The sequence below is a fragment of the Alternaria arborescens genome (genome assembly GCF_004154835.1).
Source record: "Alternaria arborescens strain FERA 675 chromosome Unknown contig_9, whole genome shotgun sequence".
Lineage (NCBI taxonomy): Eukaryota > Fungi > Ascomycota > Dothideomycetes > Pleosporales > Pleosporaceae > Alternaria > Alternaria arborescens.
The window spans coordinates 502,055-529,291 of NW_021167864.1; the positions used below are offsets into that span (position 1 = coordinate 502,055).

At 51.6% G+C, this 27,237-nt stretch overlaps 11 protein-coding genes across 11 annotated transcripts; 6 read left to right on the forward strand and 5 right to left on the reverse strand.

Annotated features, from left to right (window-relative positions):
- Nucleotides 1-167: 167 nt before the first annotated feature.
- Nucleotides 168-1,633, forward strand: AA0111_g4840 (hypothetical protein; the record flags this gene model as incomplete). The annotated part of the gene is made up of 2 exons (XM_028650887.1): nt 168-679; nt 766-1,633. 2 exons carry the CDS (start codon nt 168-170, stop codon nt 1,631-1,633), a joined length of 1,380 nt encoding a protein of 459 aa, XP_028507533.1.
- A 352-nt stretch (nt 1,634-1,985) lies between these two features.
- Nucleotides 1,986-3,821, reverse strand: AA0111_g4841 (hypothetical protein; the record flags this gene model as incomplete). The annotated part of the gene is made up of 5 exons (XM_028650888.1): nt 1,986-3,097; nt 3,151-3,255; nt 3,380-3,456; nt 3,512-3,516; nt 3,576-3,821. 5 exons carry the CDS (start codon nt 3,819-3,821, stop codon nt 1,986-1,988), a joined length of 1,545 nt encoding a protein of 514 aa, XP_028507534.1.
- A 580-nt stretch (nt 3,822-4,401) lies between these two features.
- On the forward strand, nt 4,402-5,759 carry AA0111_g4842 (hypothetical protein; the record flags this gene model as incomplete). The annotated part of the gene is made up of 3 exons (XM_028650889.1): nt 4,402-4,566; nt 4,618-5,096; nt 5,174-5,759. The coding sequence occupies 3 exons, from the start codon at nt 4,402-4,404 to the stop codon at nt 5,757-5,759; spliced, it is 1,230 nt and encodes a 409-aa protein (XP_028507531.1).
- A 1,967-nt stretch (nt 5,760-7,726) lies between these two features.
- Nucleotides 7,727-9,193, forward strand: AA0111_g4843 (Delta(12) fatty acid desaturase; the record flags this gene model as incomplete). Its single annotated transcript, XM_028650890.1, has 1 exon — nt 7,727-9,193. The coding sequence occupies one exon, from the start codon at nt 7,727-7,729 to the stop codon at nt 9,191-9,193; it is 1,467 nt and encodes a 488-aa protein (XP_028507532.1).
- A 979-nt stretch (nt 9,194-10,172) lies between these two features.
- Nucleotides 10,173-12,635, forward strand: AA0111_g4844 (NADH-ubiquinone oxidoreductase subunit; the record flags this gene model as incomplete). The annotated part of the gene is made up of 5 exons (XM_028650891.1): nt 10,173-10,290; nt 10,343-10,366; nt 10,427-10,809; nt 10,860-12,448; nt 12,506-12,635. The coding sequence occupies 5 exons, from the start codon at nt 10,173-10,175 to the stop codon at nt 12,633-12,635; spliced, it is 2,244 nt and encodes a 747-aa protein (XP_028507537.1).
- A 646-nt stretch (nt 12,636-13,281) lies between these two features.
- On the forward strand, nt 13,282-15,237 carry AA0111_g4845 (hypothetical protein; the record flags this gene model as incomplete). Its single annotated transcript, XM_028650892.1, has 4 exons — nt 13,282-13,399; nt 13,486-14,159; nt 14,214-14,705; nt 14,758-15,237. The coding sequence occupies 4 exons, from the start codon at nt 13,282-13,284 to the stop codon at nt 15,235-15,237; spliced, it is 1,764 nt and encodes a 587-aa protein (XP_028507538.1).
- A 362-nt stretch (nt 15,238-15,599) lies between these two features.
- Nucleotides 15,600-18,413, reverse strand: AA0111_g4846 (Minichromosome loss protein 1; the record flags this gene model as incomplete). The annotated part of the gene is made up of 4 exons (XM_028650893.1): nt 15,600-17,913; nt 17,961-18,112; nt 18,166-18,323; nt 18,377-18,413. The coding sequence occupies 4 exons, from the start codon at nt 18,411-18,413 to the stop codon at nt 15,600-15,602; spliced, it is 2,661 nt and encodes an 886-aa protein (XP_028507535.1).
- Nucleotides 18,414-18,834: 421 nt separating this feature from the next.
- AA0111_g4847 (hypothetical protein) lies at nt 18,835-20,427 on the reverse strand (the record flags this gene model as incomplete). Its single annotated transcript, XM_028650894.1, has 3 exons — nt 18,835-19,331; nt 19,381-20,165; nt 20,228-20,427. 3 exons carry the CDS (start codon nt 20,425-20,427, stop codon nt 18,835-18,837), a joined length of 1,482 nt encoding a protein of 493 aa, XP_028507536.1.
- A 430-nt stretch (nt 20,428-20,857) lies between these two features.
- AA0111_g4848 (hypothetical protein) lies at nt 20,858-23,012 on the reverse strand (the record flags this gene model as incomplete). The annotated part of the gene is made up of 3 exons (XM_028650895.1): nt 20,858-21,444; nt 21,515-22,694; nt 22,764-23,012. 3 exons carry the CDS (start codon nt 23,010-23,012, stop codon nt 20,858-20,860), a joined length of 2,016 nt encoding a protein of 671 aa, XP_028507529.1.
- Nucleotides 23,013-23,741: 729 nt separating this feature from the next.
- Nucleotides 23,742-24,568, reverse strand: AA0111_g4849 (hypothetical protein; the record flags this gene model as incomplete). The annotated part of the gene is made up of 3 exons (XM_028650896.1): nt 23,742-23,926; nt 23,979-24,071; nt 24,127-24,568. The coding sequence occupies 3 exons, from the start codon at nt 24,566-24,568 to the stop codon at nt 23,742-23,744; spliced, it is 720 nt and encodes a 239-aa protein (XP_028507530.1).
- Nucleotides 24,569-25,253: 685 nt separating this feature from the next.
- On the forward strand, nt 25,254-26,949 carry AA0111_g4850 (putative exopolygalacturonase X; the record flags this gene model as incomplete). The annotated part of the gene is made up of 6 exons (XM_028650898.1): nt 25,254-25,772; nt 25,975-26,037; nt 26,087-26,183; nt 26,232-26,581; nt 26,641-26,742; nt 26,800-26,949. 6 exons carry the CDS (start codon nt 25,254-25,256, stop codon nt 26,947-26,949), a joined length of 1,281 nt encoding a protein of 426 aa, XP_028507729.1.
- Nucleotides 26,950-27,237: the final 288 nt, after the last annotated feature.

Below are 27,237 nucleotides of genomic sequence, written 5' to 3' on the forward strand. Positions count from 1 at the left end.
AGTGCTCAGACGTCGTCGCAAACATACGCGTTTCTTTTTTGTGTCATTTGTATGCAACGCAGCACCCGCGACAACTCACCTCTCACAACGTGCCGTGGGCCTCTTGTCCGTCATCACCGACATCGCATCGCATCGCATAGTCAGCGCACTGAGCCTCTGTAGAAACCATGACGGCGCACACCAATACCGAAAACCTCGCTAGTCATCTGCAATCCGTTCTCCTCGAGCTCAACGCGAACCCCTATCCAGATGTCGCATGTCCGCCAAACCTACCGAAACGCGCTTCAGTAGCGCTCATATTGCGCATTCAGCCAAGTTATTCGCATTGGCCTGACAGTGACGAAAGCCCCTTACCAGCTCGACGCAGACGCTCCTCTGTCGCACAACCCAATGCAGAGTTCGACTTCGAGGCCTCATTAAGCAACTTCTTTTCACAAGAATGGGTGAAGCATGGGGACCCAGAGCTATTGTTCATCAAACGAGCTACACGAGTAGGCGACAAATGGAACGGACATGTCGCGCTACCGGGTGGAAAGAGAGACCCAGAGGACGAGGACGATCAGGCTGCAGCTGCGAGAGAAGCCTTGGAAGAGGTTGGGATTGATCTGGGCCCCGAAAATGCTATTGCAGTCGGCAATCTACCCCAGCGGATTGTCACGACGAGCTGGGGTAAAGTACCGTACGTCTTCACATTCAACGGATACGAGATCCATGTCCCAGAACTTGAAAAGTACCATTGCAAGGACTCAGGCTGATCACAAGCAGACTCATGGTATTATGCCCTTACATCTACCTCCTCACCTCCCCGGCCTACCCACAGCAACGCCTGCAGCCTACCGAAGTAGCCTCCTCACACTGGGTACCCATTCGCGCGCTTCTTAGCCCAGCCCTCCGTACACATGAATATGCCGATGTCTCAGCGCGTTTGGCAAAGTCTGAATTGGGCATCAAGCGCTGGTTCTTACAGGCCATGTTGAGCAAGATGATGTTTGCTGCCATACAACTCGTGCCAGCAAACTCGACGCACTGCGCAACCATCCCGGACTTTATACCCGTGGAAGCAGCGCCACATGGTGTGGTGGATACTATTAGAGAGGCATTGGCGGGCGCTGAAGGGAGATCAAAGGACCGTAGGCCTCCTTTGCTGCTATGGGGATTGACACTAGGTGTTGTGAGCGACTTCCTCGAGCACATGCCACCGCATAATGCCCTGGAACTGTGGACGTACCCTACTTTCACCAACTGGGATGTGAGATTCGTCATGTGGGCAATGTCTTATCGTTTCCGCAAGCAGAAGTCTCTGGAGATGAGCACAGCTGCGTCTAGTATAACAACGACGTCTCAAGACACGACCGAGTTGCCTACGCAAGACTTCCCTGGGATTGGTAGCGAGGCGATCGGTTCTTTGGAAGAAGAGAAGCCAGGCGAGGTCGGTATAGCTGGCTTGGGCGTTGGAAGAGGTTGGGGACAGAGTGGGAGAGCGAAGATGATGGCTCGAGGAGCTGCGGTCAATTCAATGCTAGAAGGGTATTATCCTTTGGTCAGGAGAGCTGTGGCTACGGCACTAGTTGGTCGGATAAGTGTTGTGGCTTTGGCGGCATATCTGACCTGGAAGAAGTTGAATACTAGGTAGCCTCGGAGCGTGGGATGCTATAATCTATTTCCTGGTCATCAAGCTAACCATTCCGTCCATACAGGCCTGATTGTGCCACTGGGATCATGACTGAACATGTAATACACCAGAGGCGTCACTAGGTGAAGAAGGAAGAAATACCATGCTCCCACGACCGATGCTGCCACTTTGTTCACGCTAGTCCATAAGTGGCGTACATTTTGGGTGCCTCCTTTCACGCATCACGAAAGACACCTGGGCAGGCTTCGGATGTTGTAGCAGCTCGCTAATTTTTGATATATACATGTTCAAAGAAATTATACACAGCAACCACTCGGTCTGGTCGACCCCGCTAACTAAACCTCTGTACTGTCTACGACATACCTTGCAAAGCCCCAAGAGTGATGTTACCACAATTCGCGTCGTACTTCTCGGGCTTCGCAAATGTCACCTTAGCTTTGTTATTCACAGCAATCTCGCCCCAGCTCTTCTTCTCTGGGTCAAAAACCGGCCACCCCAATTTCGTCAGCCCTTCCTTCGGATCCTCAGTAAACGCCGCAACAGCGCGCTGCACAAGTCTGACAGTATCTTTTTGAACCTGCGTTTCAGGAAGACCACTGGCATCTGCAGAGCCCCCTAGAATCATGTGTAGTTCTGTTCCGTGGTATGCACCGGATGTAGGGTATAGACGTGTGTTGTCCCAGTCACCATAGTACCGGTAAACCCACGTGGGAACACCAGCATCGACACGTGCTCTAGCTTCGTAGGAGATGGGACAAACGAAAGACTCTAGGAGGAATTGACTGGCTTGCTGCTCCGTAACATTTCGACCTTGAGCAAAAGCCGGTATGACGTAGTAGCCCTGCTCGTGATCATTATGGCCATGGAAATAAGGTAACTTGGCGAAGTCGCCAGATGCCGAGCGAGAAATGTAGTCAGCGAAAACCGTTTCGTTGTCAACCAGAGGGTAGAACGGTGGCGTTGAGCGGACTGGACTGCCACCCGGACTGGGAGCAATCTTAGTTACGGCTTTTGAGAGCGTCTCCCAGGGTTGGCTGCGCATGCAGGCCATTGTGTCGTTTGAGGAAGCGCAGCCTACTAGAGAAGTGATGTTGTCCCAGTTAGACCTTTGTCGCTCTGGCGAGTTCATAGGGAAGCTGAACGTGTTGCCTGATGTGGACATGAGACCATGGACGATAGGATCCTCTTGATAAGCATAAGACCACCAGTCGACAGCTGCACCGCCAGAAGATTGGCCAGCGATAACAATCTTCTTTGCATCTCCGCCAAATGCTGCAACGTTCTTTTGGAGCCATTCGACTGCCAGACGTTGGTCACGCAGTCCAAGGTTAGTATCTGCGTCTGGTGCTCCAGGGAAACCGAAAACGTTCAGTCGATAGTTGACGGAGACAACGATGATATCCTCGTTGTTAGCGAGGTATTGGCCATTTGCGAATGGTGTGTTGGTGTTACCGCCAGCAAAACCTGTAGAATGAGCAAGTGAACGTGAGCATACTAGCGGGCGGTAGATGACTTACGTCCTCCATGGAATAGAACGAAAACAGGCTTCTTCGCCTTGACCGATTTTAATGTTGGCTTTGACCATATGTTCAAAGTGAGACAGTCCTCACTTCGAAGTGTCCCTGCACCAGCGGTAAACTAAAAATGCGGTACAGAGTAAGTATTTTATCGTAGATTCGTGGGATGGATGGTCACGTACTACAGAATGTTAGCTCAGTCTGTAGTTGAGAGCATACTATTCCGTACCGGCACTAAGTAACGTCAAGGCTTGATCAGTGAAACCAGGAAATGCAGGCTGGGTGGCAGCGATTTGCGGGCAGTCACTGTGCGCGCATCGTCAGCTCAATGATAAACAGGATTACTACATGAAGCACCTACTATCCCTGTATCAACTGTCAGCCGCCTTTGCTCGATAGAATGGTAATCCCTGCCAGGTACTTACGAAATTGGCTGCAATATATGTTCCATTGCCCTTGTACCTCTGCGGTGCAGCGAATCGCAATGCTCCGAGCGGCGGTTGTGCATACGGGGTACCCAAGTATTTCCAGACCCCGTTTGCCTCAAGCGAGCGATGGCCTGTGATACGTCCATTCTCTGTCTCGACGTTCTCGAAGGAAGATGTGTTCGGTACGGCCAGGGCTAATCCAGCTCCGCAGAGCCATAACGATAGCGCCGCGAGACTATGCATCTTGAAATGGCGCCGTGGTGCAGAAGGAATGAGTCTCGATCGAAATGTATGAATGGAGGCTGGTATTCGCCCAGTCCATACACTATGATAATCTAAGAGATGACGGGAATGCTCGCCGCAATTTCACTGTAGATTAAAGCCATGCGAGAATTATCTAGATATTCCTTTGATGGGGCAATGTTCCGACCCGTCTTTGAGAACGGGTCGTATAACATACCGCACGGCAGCTCCCTTGGCGCTTTTCCACGAATGGAAGGCCAATGTGTGAAGGATTGTCGCTTACATGTATCCATGGGGGTACACCAACACCATTTGGTTAGCATGTCCCGAAGACCACCACGAACGCCCCACGTGTGAGCCGCATGATATGCTGCAATAGCCAGTGAAATTGCAATCGCGGAAATAACGACATGAAACAAGTTATTTGGGTTCTGCAGGACGGGAAGCATGGTGGCAAACCGAAGCATGGAAAGTAGGCGCCCAGATGATGTTTCTCCACTCGGAACATTGACATAGCGATGCTTCTTGAACAGCATACTCATCTTGAGCGACACCAGACTTCTGAAAGATGTTCTCCACCATGGGGTTTCCGTCGAAAGACGAAGACAACCAAGGATGGAAGCTTTACCTGACTTCTCTAATCATGATCATTGCCGCTGGACTTATCGTTATTGCCAGGGTCGTGATACGACTCCGGATCGGTGTGAAGTTACAATCCGACGATTATACAATTATAGCGTCCTTGGTGAGTCGAGCGCACAAATGCACACAAGTGGTTTCGGTTGACATGCCTTAGATGTTCTCCATTTTATTGTCCATCACCATCCAGTTGTCCGTAGCCCATGGCTATGGACAGCATAAGGTTGACCTTTCGACCGAAGAACTGCATTCATGCCTCAAGTTCTTCTGGATTGCGCAGACGCCCTATAAGATCGTGGTGTGTTTGAATAAAGTATCCGCTATATTATTGTACATGCGTATCTTCATCTCGCGTCACTTTCGATGGCTGTGCTATGGCGCGCTCGCAATTGTTGTTGGCTCAGGGATCGCGACGGTTTTCGCGACCATTTTCCAGTGTGTGCCACTACAGCGGTCTTGGGATAAAAATGTCGAGGGAACTTGCATCGATAGCTCGAAATTCTGGCTGGCCAATGCGGTGCTGAATATCTTCACAGATGTGATCGTTTTGGCACTGCCTATCCGCGAGGTCTCCAAGCTCCAGCTGAAACTTCAAGAAAAGATTATGCTGCACAGTGTATTCTTATTAGGTAGTTTGTAAGTCTTTCCCGTATTGCCATATATGTCGATTGCGTTAACAGCATATGCTGTGCGTCTACTAACAGCCTCGTTAGTGTCACAATAACATCTATCCTACGCGTCACGGCTGTAGCCAATAGCGTACGCAACCAACAAGACCTGACATGGAATTTCATCGAGCGAGGCATCTGGACCATGATCGAAGCGAACTTGGGCATTATCTGCGCATGTCTACTAGTGTTAAAACAAGTGGTGAAGCGCTGTTTCCTGTCCGTGTTGGGAACGATTCCGAATGTCAAATACGGTTATGGGCCTGGAACCAGCGGCACTGTAGGGCCTGCCATTGGAATGTCTAAGCGAGAGACACAGAAACACTTTAGGCTCGACGATGCGGTGGACGACGAGCACACGTGTGGGCGCGAGATGAACGATATCTATACGTGGCCGGATATAAAGTCATACAAGATGACTTCCCTGGCATATCGGAGTGCATCAGAAGATGGACGAAAGAGTGATGAGAAGCACATCGTCTCCACGAAGGGCATAGAGAGGGGCCCCAGCCAGAGCAGTGCAGCCAGCGCGGACAGGCTTTCCAATTGGCCGTTACATCAAGGCATAACAAAGAAGATGGACGTCCGTGTCGACTCTCATTACCTGTCGTCTATTGATCCTGAGCATTAAGGTGTAAAGGGCTCGGTGAGGGTGATGTTGTGCTTCCTCTTGGCAGTGAAGAGGGCATTGCTCCACTTTAATCGTGTAAATGCCCATGATGAAACAAATACCACGGCCACATGTGACAGCCGTTTTCAAAATCCCGAAGTTTTAAAGACCGGTTTCCAGTACAGGTTCTTCTCGAGTGCACCGAATATGATCACCGCCCACAACGGCAATTTGGCCACAGGTAGAAATTGTCTAAATCTGCCCTGTGGCATGCTAGTTTGCGCTAAGAGTAAGGTTGCGAGTTCCAGGAACGATCAGAGGGGCCCGATACTGCGTATGAACGGGCTTTAGGGGCGATCCTCCGCTCTTTATCTTCCGTGATCCACTTCCCGGTGTGTGAACGGTGGAGTGGGGTTGACATGTGAAAGCCACCGACTACACAGGTCGTGTCGGTGCAGCGTAACCACGTTTTTCGGAAGAAAATGAACAGAAAACAACAAATTCTTCCGATCAATTGAAGTACCAGAGAAGAGAAATGTTTGAGAGGAGACTGGAATGCTAATTGTTCTCGGTTCGAGAGAAGTGAGACGTCTTCATGTAACGGGCCGAAAAGAAGTAAGAGTCAAAAGAGGTCAGCAAATGTCATTGAAGCATACACAGTACCATGGGTTCCAAATGTAAAGATTGAGCGTAGTCGGAATTACGCTCTAGCCGCCAAGCCAACGGCCACTTGGAACCGTTGTGGTATGGCTTGCGAGTGTGTGGTAGCAGCGATAAGGTAGACTAGCGTTACCAAAGCGCCAAGCGATCTATCGATGGCAGTAGCCAGACGTGCGATGACGGTGGAAAGTTTGTTGGGACAGCGATGGACAAGGCATGTAAGCCGACAGTTGGACAGATGCTGCAGACGAGCGCGTAACGGCTGCCATGGCTTCACATGCCACAGACAGGCGTCTTGTAGCGATAGCAATGGGGATGCGAGGCTCGTGGCGTGGCCCAGAGGACCCCTCACGTGTGGAGAGGGTTCACGAGATGAGGGAGGAACCTCGGCATCGTCTTCGGCGAATCAATCTGGTTGAATGGTGCCTGGCACGCTAAGCCAGACCCTGCAGCAGAGGGGTGCACCACCCTTGAGAGACATTCCGACTTTTTGCGACGCTGCACCCACAACGTTTTCGAGCCATTGCGGGTCTCTGTGAAGTGCGCGTTTCTTTTGCTGGTGGCGGGGGAGAGTGCTCGCTGTGCAGAATGCCATGTCGGGTTTGATTCGGCGCCATGTCACACTATCGCCCCTCGTTCAAGCCCGGCAGGTGGCTACATGGTACCTGCGGGTTCCAACTCTACGCGAGGTGCTGGAATGCGGGTGATGATGGGCACAAACAAGCGGTCTGGTTGCCGTACTTGTGCCTAGCGAAGCGCCAAGCCAGCGGGTGAGAGGGATCTACTGAAAATTAGGATCCTGGACGGCATCGATGCAATTGTGAACAGGCGTGCTGGTGGATATGGAAGCGTGTTCCACGTCGCAAGAACAGTGCTGGCTGTGTCCAGTGCGGTGGCAAGCGATTGCAATAGGCAGAGTAATTTTTCCCAAGGTGGAGAGCGATGTACAAGTGTAGAGAGAAAGCGTGCTAGTGGGCTGAGCTGGAGCTGTCTGATTATCGAAGCGAAACGGCTTCTCGAACGCCCCTGGTCGTAGACTGCCCATTCCTACTTTGGCCGCATACCCAAAAGTCCAATTGACACCGCCTTGGAGTCCCTGGCTTAAATTCCCACCCATCCCGCACAGAATTCGCCCTCCTTCACCTGGTTACTCTCTCACTCGTCTCTGAGACTCTCACTCACTCACTTGCCCTCCCCGGCACTCTCAACATCTGCAGCCTGCCCTGCATCTCAACAGTTGATAGCCCTTTGGTGCTGCAACTGCTCAGGCTTGCTCCCCACCGCAAACCTTCTTTTTCCCCTCTACCACACCTCAATTCCTCACCACCATGGCAACCTCAACTGCCCGCGCCCAGCAGCCTGTGCTGAGGAGGAACCAGACAGCCGACTCGACTGTCAACTCAGTCTCGGCCTCGCCGTTTGACTCCCCAACCGGCTCAGCCTCCAACACCTCGCTTTCCTCGCTGGACGAGCAGCCACAGACCAAGAAGGCTAACGGAAAGCTTCTCGACACATACGGCAACGAATTCGTTATCCCCGACTACACCATCAAGGAGCTGCGCGATGCCATTCCCAAGCACTGCTTCGAACGCTCCGCCCTTCGTGGTCTGGGCTACGTTGCCCGCGACATCGCTTTGCTCGCCACTACCTTCTACCTGTTCCACAACTACGTGACCCCCGAGACGGTCCCCTCTATGCCCCTCCGCACCATGCTCTGGGCTGGATACACTGTCTTGCAGGGTTTCTTCGGCACTGGTCTGTGGGTCATGGCTCACGAGTGCGGCCACCAGGCATTCTCACCCTCCAAGGTGATCAATGACACCGTCGGCTGGTTCTGCCACTCCGCCCTCCTCGTCCCATACTTCTCGTGGAAGATCTCCCACGGCAAGCACCACAAGGCCACCGGCCACATGGAGCGCGACATGGTCTTCGTCCCCAAGACACGCGAGGTGTACGCTACCCGTGTCGGCAAGGCGGTCCACGAGATCTCCGAGCTGGCTGAAGAGACCCCCATCTACACCCTGCTCCACTCCATCGTCCAGCAGCTCGGTGGATGGCCCATGTACCTCGTCGCGAACGTCACCGGCCACAACAACCACGACCGCCAGATCGAGGGTAAGGGCAAGGGCAAGAAGAACGGCGTCTTCGGCGGTGTCAACCACTTCAACCCCTCCAGCCCCCTGTACGAGAAGCGCGACGAGCACCTCATCCTGCTCTCTGATCTCGGTATCGGTCTTACTGTCGCTGCTCTCACTGTCATCGGCAAGACCTACGGCTTCAACAACCTGCTCGTCTGGTACATCCTCCCTTACCTCTGGGTCAACCACTGGCTTGTGATGATCACCTTCTTGCAACACACCGACCCCACCCTCCCCCACTACGACGCCGACACCTGGACCTACACTCGCGGTGCCGCTGCTACCATTGACCGTGAGTTTGGCTTCATCGGACGTCATCTCCTCCACGGTATCGTCGAGACCCACGTTCTTCACCACTACATCTCCACCATCCCCTTCTACCACGCCGACGAAGCCACCGAGGCCATCAAGCCCGTCATGGGCCGTCACTACCGCTCTGACACCAAGGATGGTACCGTCGGTTTCCTCAAGGCTTTGTGGAAGAGTGCACGTTGGTGCCAATGGGTCGAGCCCAGCGTTGGTGCCGAGGGTGAGGGTAAGGGTGTTCTATTCTTCCGTAACCACAACGGTCTCGGTACGCCACCCCAGAAGCTCGATGCTTCAGGAGCCAAGAAGGCTTCCAAGATGGAGGTCGGCCCTGAGAGTGACAACGAGTAAGCGACGATTACGACTGTTTATGTTTTAGAGCGGATTATTCTGCCACGGCGTTCGGGAGCCGCCCGACGAGGCTAGGCACTTTGCTTCTCGGTGTGGCGCATGGACTAGACGGGCCAGTCAAACATGAGCCTGGTGTAGTTTGTAGATTTGTTGTAGCAGACCCTTGAGGGTTCGAACAAGTTCAAAAGTTCATCATCAACGAGAGATAAACATGCTTTTTGTGAATATTTGTGAATATTTGTGAATGTCAAGGAGTGAGATGGATAGCTTGGGTTTCCCCGCATATGGTGTCCGCGGTGACCCGGCGTAATCGTGACTATGGCAGAGCCGCATCTATGAACGGACCTGAGCAGCCTGTCGACGCACGTAGAGCTAGTTTTGCACATTTTAGTACCAGTGACGTCGTTTCTAGGTTGCTGTGGATGATAGCTCGTGCATCACTGCCAGATTGCAAGCTTAGTAACGTTGGAAAGCTCTGCTGCACGCACACACCGCCTAGACGCAGCATGGAGAATTCGACAGCATGAGAGGTATCACACGGCCAAAGAATGCGCATGGTGTAATCTTCAGCAAGAGCTCTATCGCATAGCAGCATCACAGCTTGTGGTGCGCTACCCAGGTACCCCAAGCTCCAGACACAAGCAGCTTCTTCAATCAAAATGTAGCGACGTTGGTAAGGAACAAGATATCATCAGAAAACCTCGTCTGCTCCAGCTACCTCGCACGGTGAGTCGTGCTATAGGGCACGTAATAGAGGATAGCTAGGTAGAGTGCCAAACTTTCCTACAATAAATTGTGCCCATAATGAGTGAAGAAGAGAAAGTCGGAGAGCGGCCGGCGAGAATTTTGTGGAAGGCGCGGGCGGCGCTTTGGCCAATCACGGGTGGATTATTCAAACGCCAAGCCATAGCGCTCCCATCGTGAACGTCAGTTGAAGCTCCGTAGCCACAAGTCCATCGCCATCGCTCAGAGCCTCACAATGCTGCGGCAACAGATGATCCGGTCGCTCAAGAGGCCTGCCTTCCGCGCAGCCCTCAATGGCAGCCGGGCCTTGAGTGCCTCGGCCCGCCGACCAGCAGACATTGAGCTCACTATCGGTTTGTGCCACTCCCCATTGCGGGCGGCGAGGTATGCTAACGGTCTTTGCAGATGGAAAGAAGGTGTCAGTCGAAGGTACGAGGCCGGAGTCAATCCCCTTGTGACGGCAGAAACAGTTCTAACGCGCTCTTACAGCCGGCTCGTCCCTCATCCAAGCCTGCGACCAGGCCGGAGTTACAGTCCCCCGATACTGCTACCACGAGAAGTTGATGATTGCTGGATCATGTCGTATGTGCTTGGTCGAGGTGGAGCGGGCCCCCAAGCCCGTCGCCTCTTGCGCATGGCCCGTACAGCCCGGCATGGTTGTCAAGACCGACTCTCCTCTCGTCCACAAGGCGCGTGAGGGTGTCATGGAGTTTCTGCTTGCCAACCACCCTCTTGACTGCCCCATTTGCGACCAGGGAGGCGAGTGCGATCTCCAAGATCAGTCAATGAGATACGGTGCCGACCGCGGACGCTTCCACGAGCTCGAGGGAAAGCGTGCGGTTGAGGACAAGAACGTTGGACCATTGGTCAAGGTAGCCTCTTACAATCTCTCTCATCGCAAGAAGCATGCTCACAAAAGTAGACCTCCATGAACAGGTGCATTCACTGCACACGTTGCGTCCGTTTCTCCAACGATATCGCTGGTGCACCCGAGTTTGGATCTTTCGGCCGTGGCAACAGCCTAGAAATCGGCACATACCTCGAAACCGCCCTCGACACCGAACTGTCTGGAAACGTCATCGATCTCTGCCCCGTCGGTGCTCTCACCTCCAAGCCCTACGCTTTCAAGGCCCGCCCATGGGAGTTGTACAAGACCGAGTCCATTGACGTTCTCGACGGCTTAGGTTCAAACATCCGCGTCGATTCCCGTGGTATCCAGGTCATGCGAGTTCTCCCCCGTCTCAACGACGACATCAACGAGGAATGGATCAACGACAAGACCCGTTTCGCCTGCGATGCTCTCAGCACACAGCGCCTGGTCAACCCACTCGTCCGTGTTGACGAACAGTTCCAGCCCGCAACCTGGGAGCAAGCGCTCGTCGAGATTGGCAACGCATACAAGAAGATCGCGCCCAAGGGTAACGAGTTCAAGGTTGTGGCTGGCCACCTTGTCGAGACCGAAGCGCTGGTCGCCATGAAGGATCTTGCCAACAAGCTCGGCTCAGACAACCTGGCTCTTGACCAGCCCGGTGGCAGCGAACCCATTGCGCACGGTATCGATGTCAGGTCGAACTACGCTTTCAACTCCAGGATTTACGGCGTTGAAGATGCTGACTACATCCTCCTTATTGGCTCCAACCCTCGATGGGAGGCTGCTGTCCTTAACGCTCGTATCAGGAAGCAATGGCTGAGAACAGATCTTGAGATCGGCTACGTTGGCGAGGACTTCCAAAGCACCTTTGAGTACGAGAAGCTTGGAAACAATGCCAACGACCTCAAGAGCGCTCTCTCCGGAGAGTTCGGAAAGAAGTTGGCCAACGCCAAGAAGCCCATGATCATCGTTGGCAGCGGTGTCACAGAACACGCTGATGCTAAGTCGATCTACGAGCAGGTCGGATCTTTCGTCGAGAAGAACAAGGACAAGTTCCTTACTGAGGAGTGGAACGGCTACAACATCCTGCAGCGAACCGCTTCCCGAACTGGTGCTTACGAGGTTGGTTTCACTGTTCCCTCGTCCGAGGTTGCCCAGACCAAGGCCAAGTTCGTCTGGCTTATGGGTGCGGATGAGATCAACGAGGCCGACATCCCCAAGGATGCTTTCGTTGTCTACCAAGGTCACCACGGTGACCGTGGCGCACAGTTTGCTGACGTTGTCCTACCTGGTGCCGCATACACCGAGAAGTCGGTCACATACGTCAACACTGAGGGCCGCGTGCAGATGACCCGTGCCGCTGTCGGCCTCCCTGGTGCTTCAAGAGAAGACTGGAAGATCGTACGCGCAGCATCAGAATATCTCGGTGCTGAGCTACCCTACGATGACGTTGAGCAACTGCGAGACCGCATGGAGGAGATCTCGCCTGCTCTCAGAAGATACGACCTTGTTGAGCCCGCGTCGTTACCTAGCCTGAGCAAGGTTCAGCTAGTAGACCAGAACCAGGGTGCACAAGCGACTGGTCAAGCGCTGAAGAACCCCATTGAGAACTTCTTCTTCACAGATGCTATCTCGAGAAAGTGAGTCACATCAACATTCCCCATCCCTCTTGTTACTTCATGCTAACAACTTCACAGCTCACCAACAATGGCCCGTTGCTCGGCGGCGAAGGCCCAGAACAACCCAAAGACAAACTTCATGGCACCTGGCGAGCCATACCCACAAGTCGGATATGGACCTCAGGTAGCAGCGGCAGCGAACGTATAAATGTGCATTCGGTCACGGTAGAATTTTGGGCTTTATTGGGATTGTAAATAAGCATTGTGAAACGTTTTTCTCGAATTTGGCACGTGACCTGTGGAACGTAGAGAATCAGAGCGCCATCCGCGCCAAATTGTTCAAATTTCTGTACCGTTGCAACCAGTGAACGATGAGGCATTTAAACTCAGAATACCAAGCCTTAACATGGCCTTGGACAAGCCGTCAGCCAAGGCGCTACGCGTGTGCGACCCACGTTCGCCTTCCTTGTGAACTCTCCAAGATGTCAACGCTCCCCATATTTCCACTTATATGACTGCCTATTCACCTCTTGCGAGATTCAAGCTTCTCGTCATTACGAACAAGCTTTCGCTGCTGTTTGTCTTGCGGTGAAGGTATTGCAGACCGCTACGATACCATTGCGCCGAATACCCCACAGATCAGCGGACCATCTGTACACAAACGACGGTTATCATCTTGAACGAAAAAGAAAAGGTTGCAGTCACTCTCGTCGGCTCCAAGAGCTTCGTGAAGCAGAAGAGATATTTGTTAAGCTTTGCCGTCAAGCCTCGCCGAGAATTCAGCAGAACCAGCGAGGAAGCCGACATAGCCGTTAGTCGGGTTTGAGGATCCGATCCAAGGACGGTGGCCAGTCATGCCTACCTTGGCAGTCAACAACTTTAACATTGTCTGTGCATCTTTGGGAGGGTTCATTACGCTTTTCGGGCTGGTTAGTTATTTGCTGAAAGAAAAGTATTACCTGAGCGAAGCTTGTAAGTCGATGTCCTCCGGTCCTGCCTCGGGACATATTGGGTAGGCTATTTCACAATCACAGCGTGTACTAACCAACTTGTTACAGTAATATCACTCATCGCTGGAGTCGTTTTCTCACCACATGCCACGAATTGGATCAAACCAGAGGAATATGCGTTGAATGATGTTGAAACTCTTGATACCATCACCCTTTACTTTACGCGCCTGGTGCTGGGTGTCCAACTTGTACTTGCGGGTGTGCAACTACCGTCAAAATACCTAAAGACAGAATGGAAGAGCCTGTCTTTGCTACTCGGTCCGGGTATGACGGTCATGTGGCTCGTGACCAGTCTACTCGTCTTCGCTTTGGTCCCACACATCAGCTTTCTACATGCGCTGGCTGTAGGCGCTTGTGTCACACCCACGGACCCTGTCTTGTCGAACTCCATCGTCAAAGGAAAGTTTGCAGATAAGAACATCCCGAAAGAATTACAGAAGATCATCGTAGCTGAATCCGGGGCGAATGATGGACTTGGTTACCCGTTCCTCTTTCTGCCGCTTTACCTCATCAAGCATATTGGTCACGGTGGGCAAGGTTCCGACAACAGTACCAGAGTTGCTGTCGGACTGTGGTTTGGCGAGACGTGGGGATATACCATCATACTAAGTGTCATTTATGGAGCTGCAGTGGGATGGATCGCAAAAGAATTGCTTCATTGGGCCGAAGAGCGGAAATACGTCGACCGCGAAAGTTTCTTGGTTTTTGCCATCACTCTGGCTGTAGGTCCCTAGATCTGGTCTGTTATGTTCGAATTTCACTGACATTGCATCCAGCTCTTCATTGTGGGTACATGCGGTATGATCGGTAGCGACGACGTGCTCGCCTGCTTCATCGCCGGCAATACGTTTACTTGGGATGACTGGTTCCGCCTCGAGACGATGGATGACTCTTTCCAACCAACCATCGATATGCTGCTCAATGTCTCTATATTCATCTGGTTCGGCGCCGTTTGCCCTTGGCGCCTCTTTGCGCATTCTCCAGTCGTCCCCATCTACCGACTCATCCCATTGGGTATCCTGGTATTGCTTCTCCGCCGGCCACCCATCATCTTCGCTATGCATAAACAGATCCACCAGATCGAGCAAAGGCGTCAAGCACTCTTTGTAGGCTTCTTCGGTCCGATTGGTGTGAGCGCCATCTTCTACCTATACATCAGCCTCGAGTTTCTGGCTGAGATCAAGGTCGACGGTGAAGTCAGAGAAGATGCAGCATTTCTGATGGAAGTCATGAACGTGGTCATCTGGTTCCTGGTAATCTGCTCAGTCGTAAGTTCGCTTTTCTCTTCAATACTCTAGTATTCCTTCTGACGTCGACTAGGTCGTCCACGGTCTCTCCATTCCGTTAGGCAAACTCGGCTTTTTCATTCCCCGCACCCTCAGTACAGCGCTCTCCTTTGCTCGTACTGGATCTACCTCTGCCGACGAACCCGAACCAGCTTTCCACATCGAAGGTACCGATGGCCCTACAACTGATGCTGAAGTGCGTTTACGCCGCCGTCCTGGCTGGTCGCGCAACGGCGGCGATTCCCTGCCCAACCGAGTTGTACGCATTGGCAGGACTTTGATCAGTTCGGGGACTACCTCGGCAAGTACATCAAGAGCACCTAGTTCGGCACGCGCACCTAGCCAGATGCCATTGCCTATGGGCAATGTCAGTACCGCGGCAAGGGATGGCGAGGACTCGCGAGTAGATGGTGGAGCCAATAGTAATGTGCCGGGTGCAGATGAGGGCGTCATCCCTGGACGTACGATTCGTTTCCATGATGAGCAACAGAAGGCCAAGATTGCGGAAGACTAGTAGCAAGTGGATAGGTGAAGTTTTTGATTTTACTGATATAAAATTATGTATGCTTTTGCATGTCGAGCTGCATTAAGCATATATCTAGCATCTTAATAGCGAGATTGAGAGAATGCATACAAGAAAGAAACTAGACAGATACAGAAATAATAAGCTATACCCTGCAGCCTATAGACTGCATTATCTTCTAATAAGAAAACTTACAAAGATTAGCAGTATTGTAGTCTTCTAGTAGCTCTGAATATGCTCTTTTATAGTAGGAACGAGCATTCTTAAAGGGAAAGTTTGTTTTTTCTCTTTGATACAGTAGCTATGCTGCTCAAAAGACATCGTCAAGAAGGTGGTTCTACTATGGTACTAGCCTAAAATTCTTCTTCATCATCTTCCCTAGCCAGAGCCTTCTTCTCAGCCAACTCCCTAATCTTCTCCCCAAGCATCTCACGCCCATACCTACTCGCTACTTTACCTGCGAGGTCCAGCATCTTGCCATTTGCATCCCTCATCAGACTAACAATCTCCAAAGCCTTCATGCCATGGTCCTCACCCGCCAGACATTCCAAGCCGAGCAACTGGAGCAACGCACGGTCAATCGCCACTTCCAGCGTGCTCAGTGCGGATTTCTGAGATGCTGTGGGACGGGTGTGCAGCAGTGTTGAAGAAAGTTGTGAATGCAACGTCGAGGCAAGGATAAAGGCTTGTTCATGATCTTGCTGCTTTTCCTCGTTACTCTGCGGCTTATCGTCATCGTCGTCTTCATCTTCCATGTCACTCTCCTCGCCTCTCTTATTCTTCTTGCTCTTGGCCTTGTCGACTACACTTGTGAGTGGGATTTCGAAGCCAAATTCGGAGAGATGCGGAACGGGAGCTGAAGGGTATTGTTCTCGCCCCTTGATGATCATGCAGTGGAATTTCGCGCCTGTACCATCAGAGGATGTGGGTGATGAGGCAACACCGACGGGCCAGTATGATTCTTCTTTTCCACCACCAGCACGTCGCGAGAGGAGCTTTGTGTCGAGCATAGGTACCCATCGGGCTTGACCAGTATTTCTCCAGCCAAGGAGGGTCAGCAAGACGCCGTCAGAGTCATAGATGTACGGGTCACCTTCCACAGAGAAGAAGACTGAGGTTAGCGTTGTGCCAGGAGGTAGAGCGAGGATGTCAGAGTCCTGGTACACGATGTCGTGCTTGATATTCTCGATGGTGTAGAGGAGTTGTGTGCTAAGGTCGTTCTGAATGGGTCCGTTTCCAATGGTCAGGATGTAATCGCGCCACGCCGCACAGGTAACTGCTGGCGAGCTCTTTTGCCTGTAGACGCGTACCGGCAGGCCGAAGAGAGAATATATGCGCACGTAGTTCGCCGACGTAGTTACGCAGACATATGAGTCCGACAATGCAATGGCGGTGACCGACTCCCCAGTCGGGAGGTTCGTCCGCCACTCGGTTCTTGTCGTCCAGGTCTCATGCGGCCGGTAGTATATGATCGCAGGGTTACCGTCCCCAGTGCTGTTAGGCTGGCAGGCAAACAGTGTGCCATTCTCGTTGAGGCAGGATTTGTCATATAGGAAGATGTCGGTGAAGTGGAAGTTGCGGAATGTGTGCTCGTCGTAGAACTTGACACTCACTGTATGGTGTTTCCCTTCCTGTTCCACAGTCTCGACGTAGCCAGTCAAAGAACAGCAGAGCAACCGACGATTGCCACGCCATGGTGTACTGCCTGGTTGAAAGGGCTCGTGGACTTGAGGACGGAATAGGGCAGAGCTGTATGCGCGGCGTTTGGAGGCTGGTTCTACGCCGCTGGTAAGATGTCCATTCGGACGTTTCTTCGCTGCCGTGACTGCGGGGGCGTACCCAGCACCATCGTCGTCGATAACAAAATCCTCCATCTCTTCGTCCCCATCCACTTGGGCTTCGTCATCTTGGAATTCAGGGCCCAAGATATCCTCTAGAGAATCTGGTGTCCCGCTTCTTTGCCTTGGCCGTCCGGGAAGAGTCTGCACATTGCCATTTGTGAGCTTCGCTGGTTGCGGAACACCAGCTCGGCCTTCTGACGGGTCGTGGAAGAAAGGCGCGGAAACGGTAGGTTTCTGTAGTAGAGGAAGATGTTCGTCGGGCACGAGGTCGGTATGTATGAAGAGTTCGCCTTCGTTGTTGGTGTATGAGAGAATGTTCTCTGTTGGATGCCATGCCATAGCCAGGATAGTAGCTTTGACATCGTCAAGCTTCTTGAGTTGCTTCTGTGTCTTGGTATCCCAGAGGCATATGCTCAGGTCGCTCGAGGTAGTCGCCAGTAAGGCTCCGTTAGGTGACCATGCCGCTGCCGTGATATCAGCTGTATGACCCGTCTTGAACACTCGCTGTCTCTCCCAATCAGCCGTTGACATGACCTGTATTTGACGCATGGCCGTGGGTGTAGCGAACGCTCGGCCATCTGGATGCCAGAGGACTTTGGAACTGGTCTCCGCATCTGCCTCTAAGCTTTTGATCATTCCCTCTACCTTGTTGACCATTTCAGGCTCATCGCCATCCAGCTTGTACATGTAGAGGTGACCGTCGGTGCAAGAAACGGCGAGTTGTGTTCCGGTCTTGTCAAAGGAAACATGCTTTACGGCTCGTGGCTGTTCACGCAGTGTTTTCATGCTCTTGTCTTTGGTGTTTACGAGATTAACGACGAGTTCACTGTGACTGTTAGTGACAGAGGCGCATAGCTGAAGCCATATACATACTCGCTCGCAACAGCGATCCAGTTCCCGTCCGGACTAAGAGCAACGTCTCGTACCGGCAACGTGGTCCTCACCAGTATCTCTTCGAACTTCCCATTCTCTAGCGAGAACCTGCTCACTGTGCCGTCCTCTGAGCCTGTGATAAAGTAACCATTCTACGTGGAGAATCAGTGTATTGCCTCAACCCCGACCGTGCGATACCACGTACACCAGCAACCACAGCGGTGTTGTTCTCCTGACATTCATCCACAGTGACCGGTTCATCGTCGGATCCAGTAGTGAAGACGCGGCAGTAGTTATCGACTCCGGCTGTGACGAGTTTCTTTCCGTTCGGTGTGTATGCGAGGTAGGTTGCGCCGGGGGCATCTGAAAACTTCCATTAGCGTGACGTATCTAGACCATGGATCTAGTTTACTTACGAGCCTGTCGAGCACGTAAGCGCTGTGTTGTAGCCATTGTGGTATTGAGTGATGGTTGCTACTCGGGAAGTTCACCGCGTTTGGGTCGACGCGACCGCGTAAAGTGGGTGAGGCTAGCGCGCTTTCGAGGCGCATCCCCGCCGTGCTCCATCATCTCTACCATCACGATGCACTACCCGCGACAGGACCATGCCTGATGAGCATTTAGTATCTACTGATTCCGCACAGCTCGAATCACCTTGAAAGCTCGAATCACCAAGTGTGTATCTATGTCACTCATGCCGAGTTCGTGGCTGTCTCACGTGTGCACCTTCCGATTCTTAAAAAAACATAGAAACTACAATACTACTAATTTTTATAGGTTTTCTTATTAGGGGACAGTATAAACTGTAAGTTAGAGCTTGTTATTTCTGTATCTGTCTGTTTTCCCCTCGCATGCGATACCTGCTTATTATTCCTCAAGAGTCTTTCGTAAACTCTGAATGTTGTCGCCACTTCTCTCCAAATTTGAAGATCGACATCGGAATGATTGTCAAAGATAGGCTCAACGCGCCCAGGATGCTGAAACCCAATCCATATCCGAGAGCATCAGACAGTGGCCCGGTGGTCAGTGGCAGGAAAGTACCCATGAGACATCTGGTGACAATGACGCCAGTCATAGCCGAAGCAGAGTACATGCCACAAGCGTCAACGACGTAAGCAGATAAAGGTATGACTGTAAGAAGGAGCGAGAATCCCATGAGGGCGACAGAGGCAAGAAGCAAGAGTACAGGGAGACGATACTCAGCGATCCAGCCATACGCTGTTACGGAGAAGGGCAGCAGGATCGCACCGATAATGGAGAGAGGAAGGCGATACTCGGGCTTTCCTTTTGCACCATCTGGACCACGAAGCTTGACATATATCCTATCGAGTGTGAAGTTGCAGACTAGGACACTGCAGAAAGATCCAACGCCTGGACGTTCATTAGCTACTGCGATGAAAAGTATCTGGGGGCCACTTACTGAATGAGATGAATGTAGTACCAATCATGGCAAGTTTGAAATCATACTTCTCGATCAAAATAATCGGTAGTGAGACACTGACGACGTAGAAGAAGCTGAACGCTACGGAAGCGAACAAAGAGAGAAGCATGAGTACGGTCGACCCGAACAGTACCGCGAAGGGCCGGGTCATCGAGTGCCATAGCTTCGCTAGATGCTCATGCGTAGTCTTGGATTCGGAGATTTCTCCGGTTTCCTGCATCGTCTTTGCTGCTCTCCTCCTCAAGATAGTCATCTTGTAGGTCTCTCTGAAGTAGACAAGGAACAGGACCTCGCACACAATGGCCAATGCCGCGGCAATGGTCAACATGCGACGCCATCCTAGCGTCTGCGCGATTGCGCCCGAGATGGCAGGGCCGATGGCCCCTCCAATTAATGGTGCAAGCATAACCAGAGACATTGCGGAACCACGTTCTTCGCTCTCGAAAATGTCTCCAATGATCGCTGGGTTGAGAACATTTGAGGCGACGCACAGGCCCGTGAGCATCCTAGCAGCAATGAAAACGCCGCTGTTCTGGCTTAATACTGCTAGAATAGTTGCAGCGATGAATCCGATGTTACAAGCGTTGAAAACAGGATATCTTCCAAAGATTTCTGACATTGGTGCGATGAGCAGAGGTCCGGCAGCTTCTCCGAGTTCCCAGATAGTAACGAGTAAGGCGCTGTTTGCAGAGCTTGAGTGCTTCCCATCGAGATCCTCAACAATCGTGCTAGCCACCGGCACAACGCCGATGCAAGTGAACGTGCTGCGAACGTAGTCAGTCTCCATGCTTTCGTGACGGCCACAATTCTGATCGGATGTGCATACACTGTAAATGCCATCAGGGCAAGCAAAAAGACGTTTCCCCATTTAAACGTTTTCGACCAATTCCTAGGGTTTTCAGGGTCCAAAGGTTCAAAATCAAGCGCGTCATTCCCAGCTTCTTCACCATCGCGCTCCTGTTGAATACTTTCGTACTCGTGTGATATAATTCTGAGCAGAGGCTGCTCTTCGTCCGCAAATACCATTGCGTTTGCTTTCCAGAGAAGTTCAAGATGAGATTGTTGCTAGGTTTACCAGGCCCAGGAACTTTTTTTACAGGACCAGGCGGCGTATTGTGACTAATGAACGCCCTAAGGCGTGTTTAGGTATGGGGTGCATTTTTAGTGTCGGTCGACTGTGACAGCGGAGAAGCTCGCATGTGTTGAGCAGTCCAAGTCCGTGCATCATGTACCTAGGTATGTATCTGGGCTCGTATGTGTGGCGTGATTGGCCGGTACATAATTATCCCGCCACCTTACAATGACATTGGACCTGTCTCATATTGAGATACAGTCAAGACAATTGCACACGACTCTTTGATTTACCATGACTGTAGCTGTATTGGGGATTTCATACTTCTTCAATGTCTCTCAAATAATTCCTGGCCCTACTCAACTACGATTATGACTCCATCACTCAAACCACGCCAACAACTCCCTTTTCTCCAACCTCCCTCCTTGCAATATCCTCCACATCCACAACCGTCCCCTCCCGAGCACTCCTCTCCAACTCCTCCCTTTTGATCGCACACTTCGCACTATATGTCGCCTGGTCTCTTTTACACTCCCTTTCCCAGAGGAAGTTCTCGCCCCAGCAGGACACGCCAACCAACTCCAACACCAGCACAGACGCAACCAAGCCCGTAGTCGTTGCTATCAACTGCAGACTATCGAGGTGCGCAAGAGGCAGAGTTATTATGACTATAGACACACAAACACGGTAAGCGAGACGAACAGGTTTGCGGAGGCGTTGATTGGGGATCGTGCGATGAACATGTGTTGCAGAGATGATAGCAAGACAGAGGAGAGATATGCCCAGACCGCCGCAGTAGAACCATGCTAAGCCCTCTGAGATGTGGTCTTCGGAACGGGAGACGAAAGTTTCGGATAAGGAGTCGAGAGGTGCTGAAGATATGTCGTGAGCACGAACTAGGATGCCGAGGGCCGACGCAGATAGGACGAAAGACATGACGAAGGGAAGGTGGACGGAGAACCATGTCAATGCTTGTGATAATTAGCGGCGTCGCCAGAGAAAGATAGGTTGGATCGTGGGAAAGATCAGCATCTCACTTACCAGAGTATACATGCCTCCGAATCGCATGCGTGTGCAGATTGAAAGAGTCAATCTCAAAGTAAATCCAGTTGAAAACAAAAGCCTGTATAAGTCCCAAGACAGCTTTGCCGAAGAAAGCGTTAATCCCCATCTCAACATTGCTCTGGTACAACAGACCCAGCACGCAAGATCCAAAGACTAGCGTGACAAACGCGTTCGTACGCTCAATTCGATGCTCGATGTTCGTCGCTGGGAAGAATTCCAGACTTCTCTTAATCCAATCGGGGACGAACTTGGATACTGGCGATCCAGGCCGCTGAAGCAGCATCATGCTAAATTGGCCAAACAGGTCAAACATGATAGCCGTCCAGATGAGTCCCTGTCTTGCTGGCTCCTCAACATGTATACTGCCAATCCATAGTGCCGCGGGAATGAGCATGATAATCCCATTGCCGAGCATGGTTCCTCTGACCATGGGAATGATCCACGCGTACCAAAGGAAGCTCGTTGCTACAAATAACCTGGCTGCCAGATAGAACGCTACGAGTGGCGCGTATGTCCTCTCCCATGCTTCAACCATATTTGTTGTGAACCCCAATAGGCAAGTGAGCAGGAAAAGCACTGAAAGCCGCCTCACAACGTCGTCGCTATCGAACCACGAAACCAGGACACCAATATCTGTCCAAAATTTCCATCCCATGATGAAGGTGATGGAAAACCGGAGCAGAGACTGGCCTGTTGGGTGTTCAGCCGCAGAATCACCGGTGATGGCGATAATCCCCACGTAGAAGAGGTCGATGAATAGTTCATACGAGGCGACTTCTTGGGCTTCTTTTGCGCGCCACAAAAGACCTTTGTGGAAGTACTGGCGTACTATGGGCTTTTGGTAGAGACGGATGCTGGCTCCGTGGTGGCGGTCTGCATGCCATGTTTCTTTGTCGAATGAGAAGGAAGAGGCAGATGAGTCTGTAGGGTCTGCTGTGTTGAAGTCTTCTTTGGTGCGAAGATGGGCCGAGTAACCGTATTTGGAAAAGTTGGCATCCAATTGCACAGCGTGTGAGGTTAGCATGTGGAGTTCGGTAGATAGGGCGTCAAGATCGCGTATTACACGCTCAAATTCTTGGGCTAGGTCCCCGTGGTCCTGATGGAGTTGGCGGCGGCGCGCTGTGTGGTGGGCGTGTGTATGGCGGAGTGCTTCAATCTGCGACATGTGATTAGGCATCTATTGCTGTCGAGGAATGGTTTCCAATCTCTATCCACTAAGACTTACATGTTCAGGAGATCCATGAACGACGAGATCGAAATCTTCCTTCTCCTCCGCAGCGCTGAGTTTCCTCCTCATGTGGTTTGCTTCATCGGGCGAACTCGCAATGTGTACTTTTCTTCCATCGGGTCTGAGGAAATGTCTCAATCTCTTGCCTGTGTGGTGACCGTGATGGGAATGATGATGCTGGTGAGATTGGTTCTCTGCTGTCGTGCCTGCTGGCGTGTCGGTGCCAGTATGTGGAGTATCTGCCATCTTATGAAGGGAATTCGTATCTTCTAGGTTGTCCTCCCAAAATGACACCTAGTTACATGCAACCTCAAAGGCACTTCTGGTACCTTACGCTAGATATCTATTGAGATAGTAGTAGTGTATACCTTTGTAGGGTACAACTTGATAAAACGAGCTTCTTCACGCTTACCACGAGGCGGAAGGAACCCTAGGGCAGTCAAATCGAACGACAAGAGAAAATCAACCCAGCGGGACTATATAGACACCGCGCCGAAAGTTTAATGATGCTGCCTCATTGGCACGGATGGCTGATGCTTGCCTGTATCGGGGCTAACGACTACCCGATTGGCTAGGATGTGTACCAAGAGCGTGAATAAGCAATCACCACGCTTGGGTAAGCTGCGGGGCGGAAGCCGATTAAGAGTGTTTTGCTGTTTCGTATAGCAGCTTGGACATCTAGCAAGAAGCCTCTGTGAGACAAAATGCTTCGAGTCTTGCGTAGGCGGTCCAGCTTACTAGTATAGCCCCGGGAAGATTAGTCAACGCTCATGCATTAGGGTGGCTGTTGGCTAGGCAAATGAGTAGACTTCATGTGAAACATGGTTTCCCCTATACTGTAGATTTGTCCCGTAGGTCAAGAAAACAGACCTGAGGTGATGATAGTGTGTATTGCTCGCTAGAAATGTACGAACGTACTCTGCCTCGGACCATCTAAGCGCTTTGCTGCTTTCCGAAGCCATGCGTATCCGCCATCTATCGTTTCTTGGCTTGCCCGGCAGGGCTCTGTGTACGCGCGCTCGTGCTGCCCGAATCCGTCTTGCCCGCCATCCACGAAGCAAGGTCGAAGTTCTGTAGCTGCTGTGCGGTATTGGTGGAGCCGGAGCCGAGGACGCCTTGCTTTTGCATCTCTTCGAATTCTTCCTTCATCTCGGGATCCACTACATGATTGTCAGTAGGTGTCTGCATATAATGAACATTCCAGAGACTTACTGTTCTCCATCAACTTGGGCATGCCGAAGATAAGGCCCATGGAGACAACGGCCATAAGAATCATGGGGTTCTTCAAGAATGACAAGGGCGAGACTGGAGTATGTTAGCAAGGTTGCCGAGCAGCACGTGGTCACAAATGCCGACTTACAGCCCTGTCTCTCCTGGTAGAAGTACTTGGTTCCCACCGGGCGGGCCTCGACCACCAAGCCATTTCCCCCCTCACCGCGACTCTCTCCCTTGTTTTCCCATTCATTGCCCAAGAAGGTTTGCCATGCCCTGATCATCTCCTTCTTCTCCCCGCTGCCCTCAACCGTCTCCTCCACGGTGACATCAATCCTCAGTGGCTCGAAGGCATAGTCGCGGCAATGCACAGTAGCCAGGTAGCTGCCGGCGCTCACGTTGTTGAAGTTGAATGTGTTGGAGCGCGTGAGGTAGGCGTCGATGGGCGGGCCAGAAGACTGGAGCGTTGCATGCGTCGTCGAGGGGAGGGTAGACGGGTTGACCAGGACCGTGTTTGGGATTTGAAGGAGCAGCCGTGCAGCGCTTGTGAGGGTCGCAAACGAGGACAGTGAGGCGAGTGAAGTCTTCATTGTCGCGTGGGTTGAGCGGGTCGTTGGGTTGGCGATGTTGCCCTGCTGGTGGGCGTCCGCTCAATGCGCGAGAACCTCCGCGCACGGACCTACCTACGTACGTATGCGAAGTACTACTCTCTAGAGGGCCTGATTTGGTCACTTAGGTCCCGCGTTTAGTATGCCCGTGTAGTAATGATGCTCGTCTTCTCGACAATAGTGCAACATTCATCGTGGTTTTGATTAACATCCTTCTTCCCACCTGATCATCCTTTCATCGAATTGATCACCATATGTGGTCAGAAAGGGATAGAAAATAATCGAGTCACCGCGTAGTTCGCTGCTCCGGATTATCGGCAGGGAACGACTCTGCCAAGCTTCCCCCGCACCCACATCAAGCTTGAGAAGCATCGTTGCTGTCTTGTATGCCAACATCTAGCTCATCTCCGCGCTGATCCCATCGATCTTGAACTGGAACCTCCTGATGTCGTTGTCTTATGCACCGAACGGCCGAACGGCTCCATACCATCCCACGTATGCAAGGCATGTATTCATGCAGGGTGTCAGATCCTCCTAGTACACCGGGTTGGAGTTGAGGGCTCGAATCCGCAGGATCGTCATACCTGCATCGAATTCATATATAGGTGTGAACGAAGCTTAAGGACGGAACTCGTACTCCCTCTGTTCAACTCCATTAATTGTCAACATGCAATCCAAGCTGTACCTCTTTTCAGTGTTTGCCGCATTCGCTGCGGCATCCACGACTAACAGCCACCATCTCCCCAAGCGGCCAAGCATTATACCTGCCCCGTATGACTCTGGAAAACCAATGCCGTGTTCACCGGCACGAGAACCCAAACGCTTCTGTTTTGTTCAGCCGGGGACAGCCCCAGACCGCGATGACGCAGCACACATCCTTGACTCTTTCCACAAGTGTAATGATGGCGGTACAGTCGTGCTCGATCAATCTTACCTTATAGGTTCACCTCTTGATCTGACCTTTCTCAAACACATTGACGTCGTCATCACTGGCGAAATACACTTCGACGCCAGTGACGTCTACTATTGGGCGGAGAATAGTTTCAAATACGACTTTCAGAATCAGTCTGTATACTGGAAATGGGGTGGTGAGGATGTGAATATTTACGGCGACCTGAGCAGGGAGAAGAGCGTTATCGATGGACATGGTCAACCTTATTGGGAGGAGATTCAGACCAACAAAAGTGTGAGTAGAGACTTTTTAACGGCGGTAGAGGTATCGTATCAAGGACATGTATCTGACGTTTGTTTATTGCAGTTGCGACGACCTATGTTGTTTGCCTTTGATGGGATGGAGGGAGCCACCATGTCAAATCTGCGCATGCGAAATTCACCACATGTAAGGACGAAACCACATCTTACATCTCGTGCTTATTGACATGTCATAGTGGTTCAACATCATCGCAAACAGTAGCGACATCCTCATCAGTAACATGGATCTGCGAGCAGAGGTAAAGTATCCATTAAAGTTGCTCAGCCACTGGACTCACAGCTATGCAGAGTCTGAACGACGTCGAGATCGCAAACTCCGATGGCTGGGATACTTACCGCTCAGATCGCGTCGTCATCCAAGACTCATACATCATCAACACTGATGGTAAGAATCTTGGACTTCCTCCGACACACCCATACTAACCATCACCAGACTGCGTTTCGTTCAAACCCAACAGCACCAACGTTGTCATTCAAGGCCTAGACTGCACGGGTTCCCACGGGATGAGTGTAGGCTCTCTGGGACAATACGCTAATGAGACTGATATTGTCGAGAACCTTTACATCTACAACGTCTCTCTCACAAATGCTAGCGACAGCGCGCGTATCAAAGTGTGGCCCGGTATTCAAACAAGCTTCCAGACGCTGCTGAACGGCGGCGGCGGTCTTGGACGCGTTAGGAATGTTACATACGACACATTTCGTGTTGATAACAACGACCGCGCGATTACAATCACGCAGTGCTATGGGCAAAAGAACCAAACGCTGTGTTCAGAACATCCGGTAAGCAGGGCAACAAACAAGTTGGAGATATCATATCGAAGCTGATGAACTCCACACAGGCAAATTTGACCATCTCCGATATTACTATCAAGAACATGTATGGAACTACATCTGGTAAAGAAGATCCCGAAGCAGGTACCTTGGTTTGCAGCGCGTCGGATGTGAGTGCAGTCATATTTAGATCAATCGTGAAGCAGTGCTGACGTATTTCATCGTAGCGATGCAGTAACATACGTGCCGAGAATATCACCGTCCAAGTACCTAGCCGAGAGCCGCCGGTTTATGAATGCAGAAACGTCGATCCGAACCTGCTGGATATCAGTTGTATGGCGACCAACGAGACAGAAAGGGACACCACGCAGGGCTGAGACGAAACTGGTATTGTACGAAACGAGATGATGCTACATTGGATGGTGTCACGAAGGCCTGTTGCTAATAGCAGCTTCACTCTACGCAAACGATCATCGCTTTGACGTAATTCATCTTTACACCGCGTCATAGTGCGTGCATATTGACGAGAGAGTTACAGTTTGGCAGAATTGATTGTGTCGTTCCAGGAATGTGAGGAAAGAAAACTAATAATGATAAGGAAAGAAAAACGCTAGTAAAGCACCATGAGCAGCAACCCTACTTCCCCAACCGAGATGTATGTAACT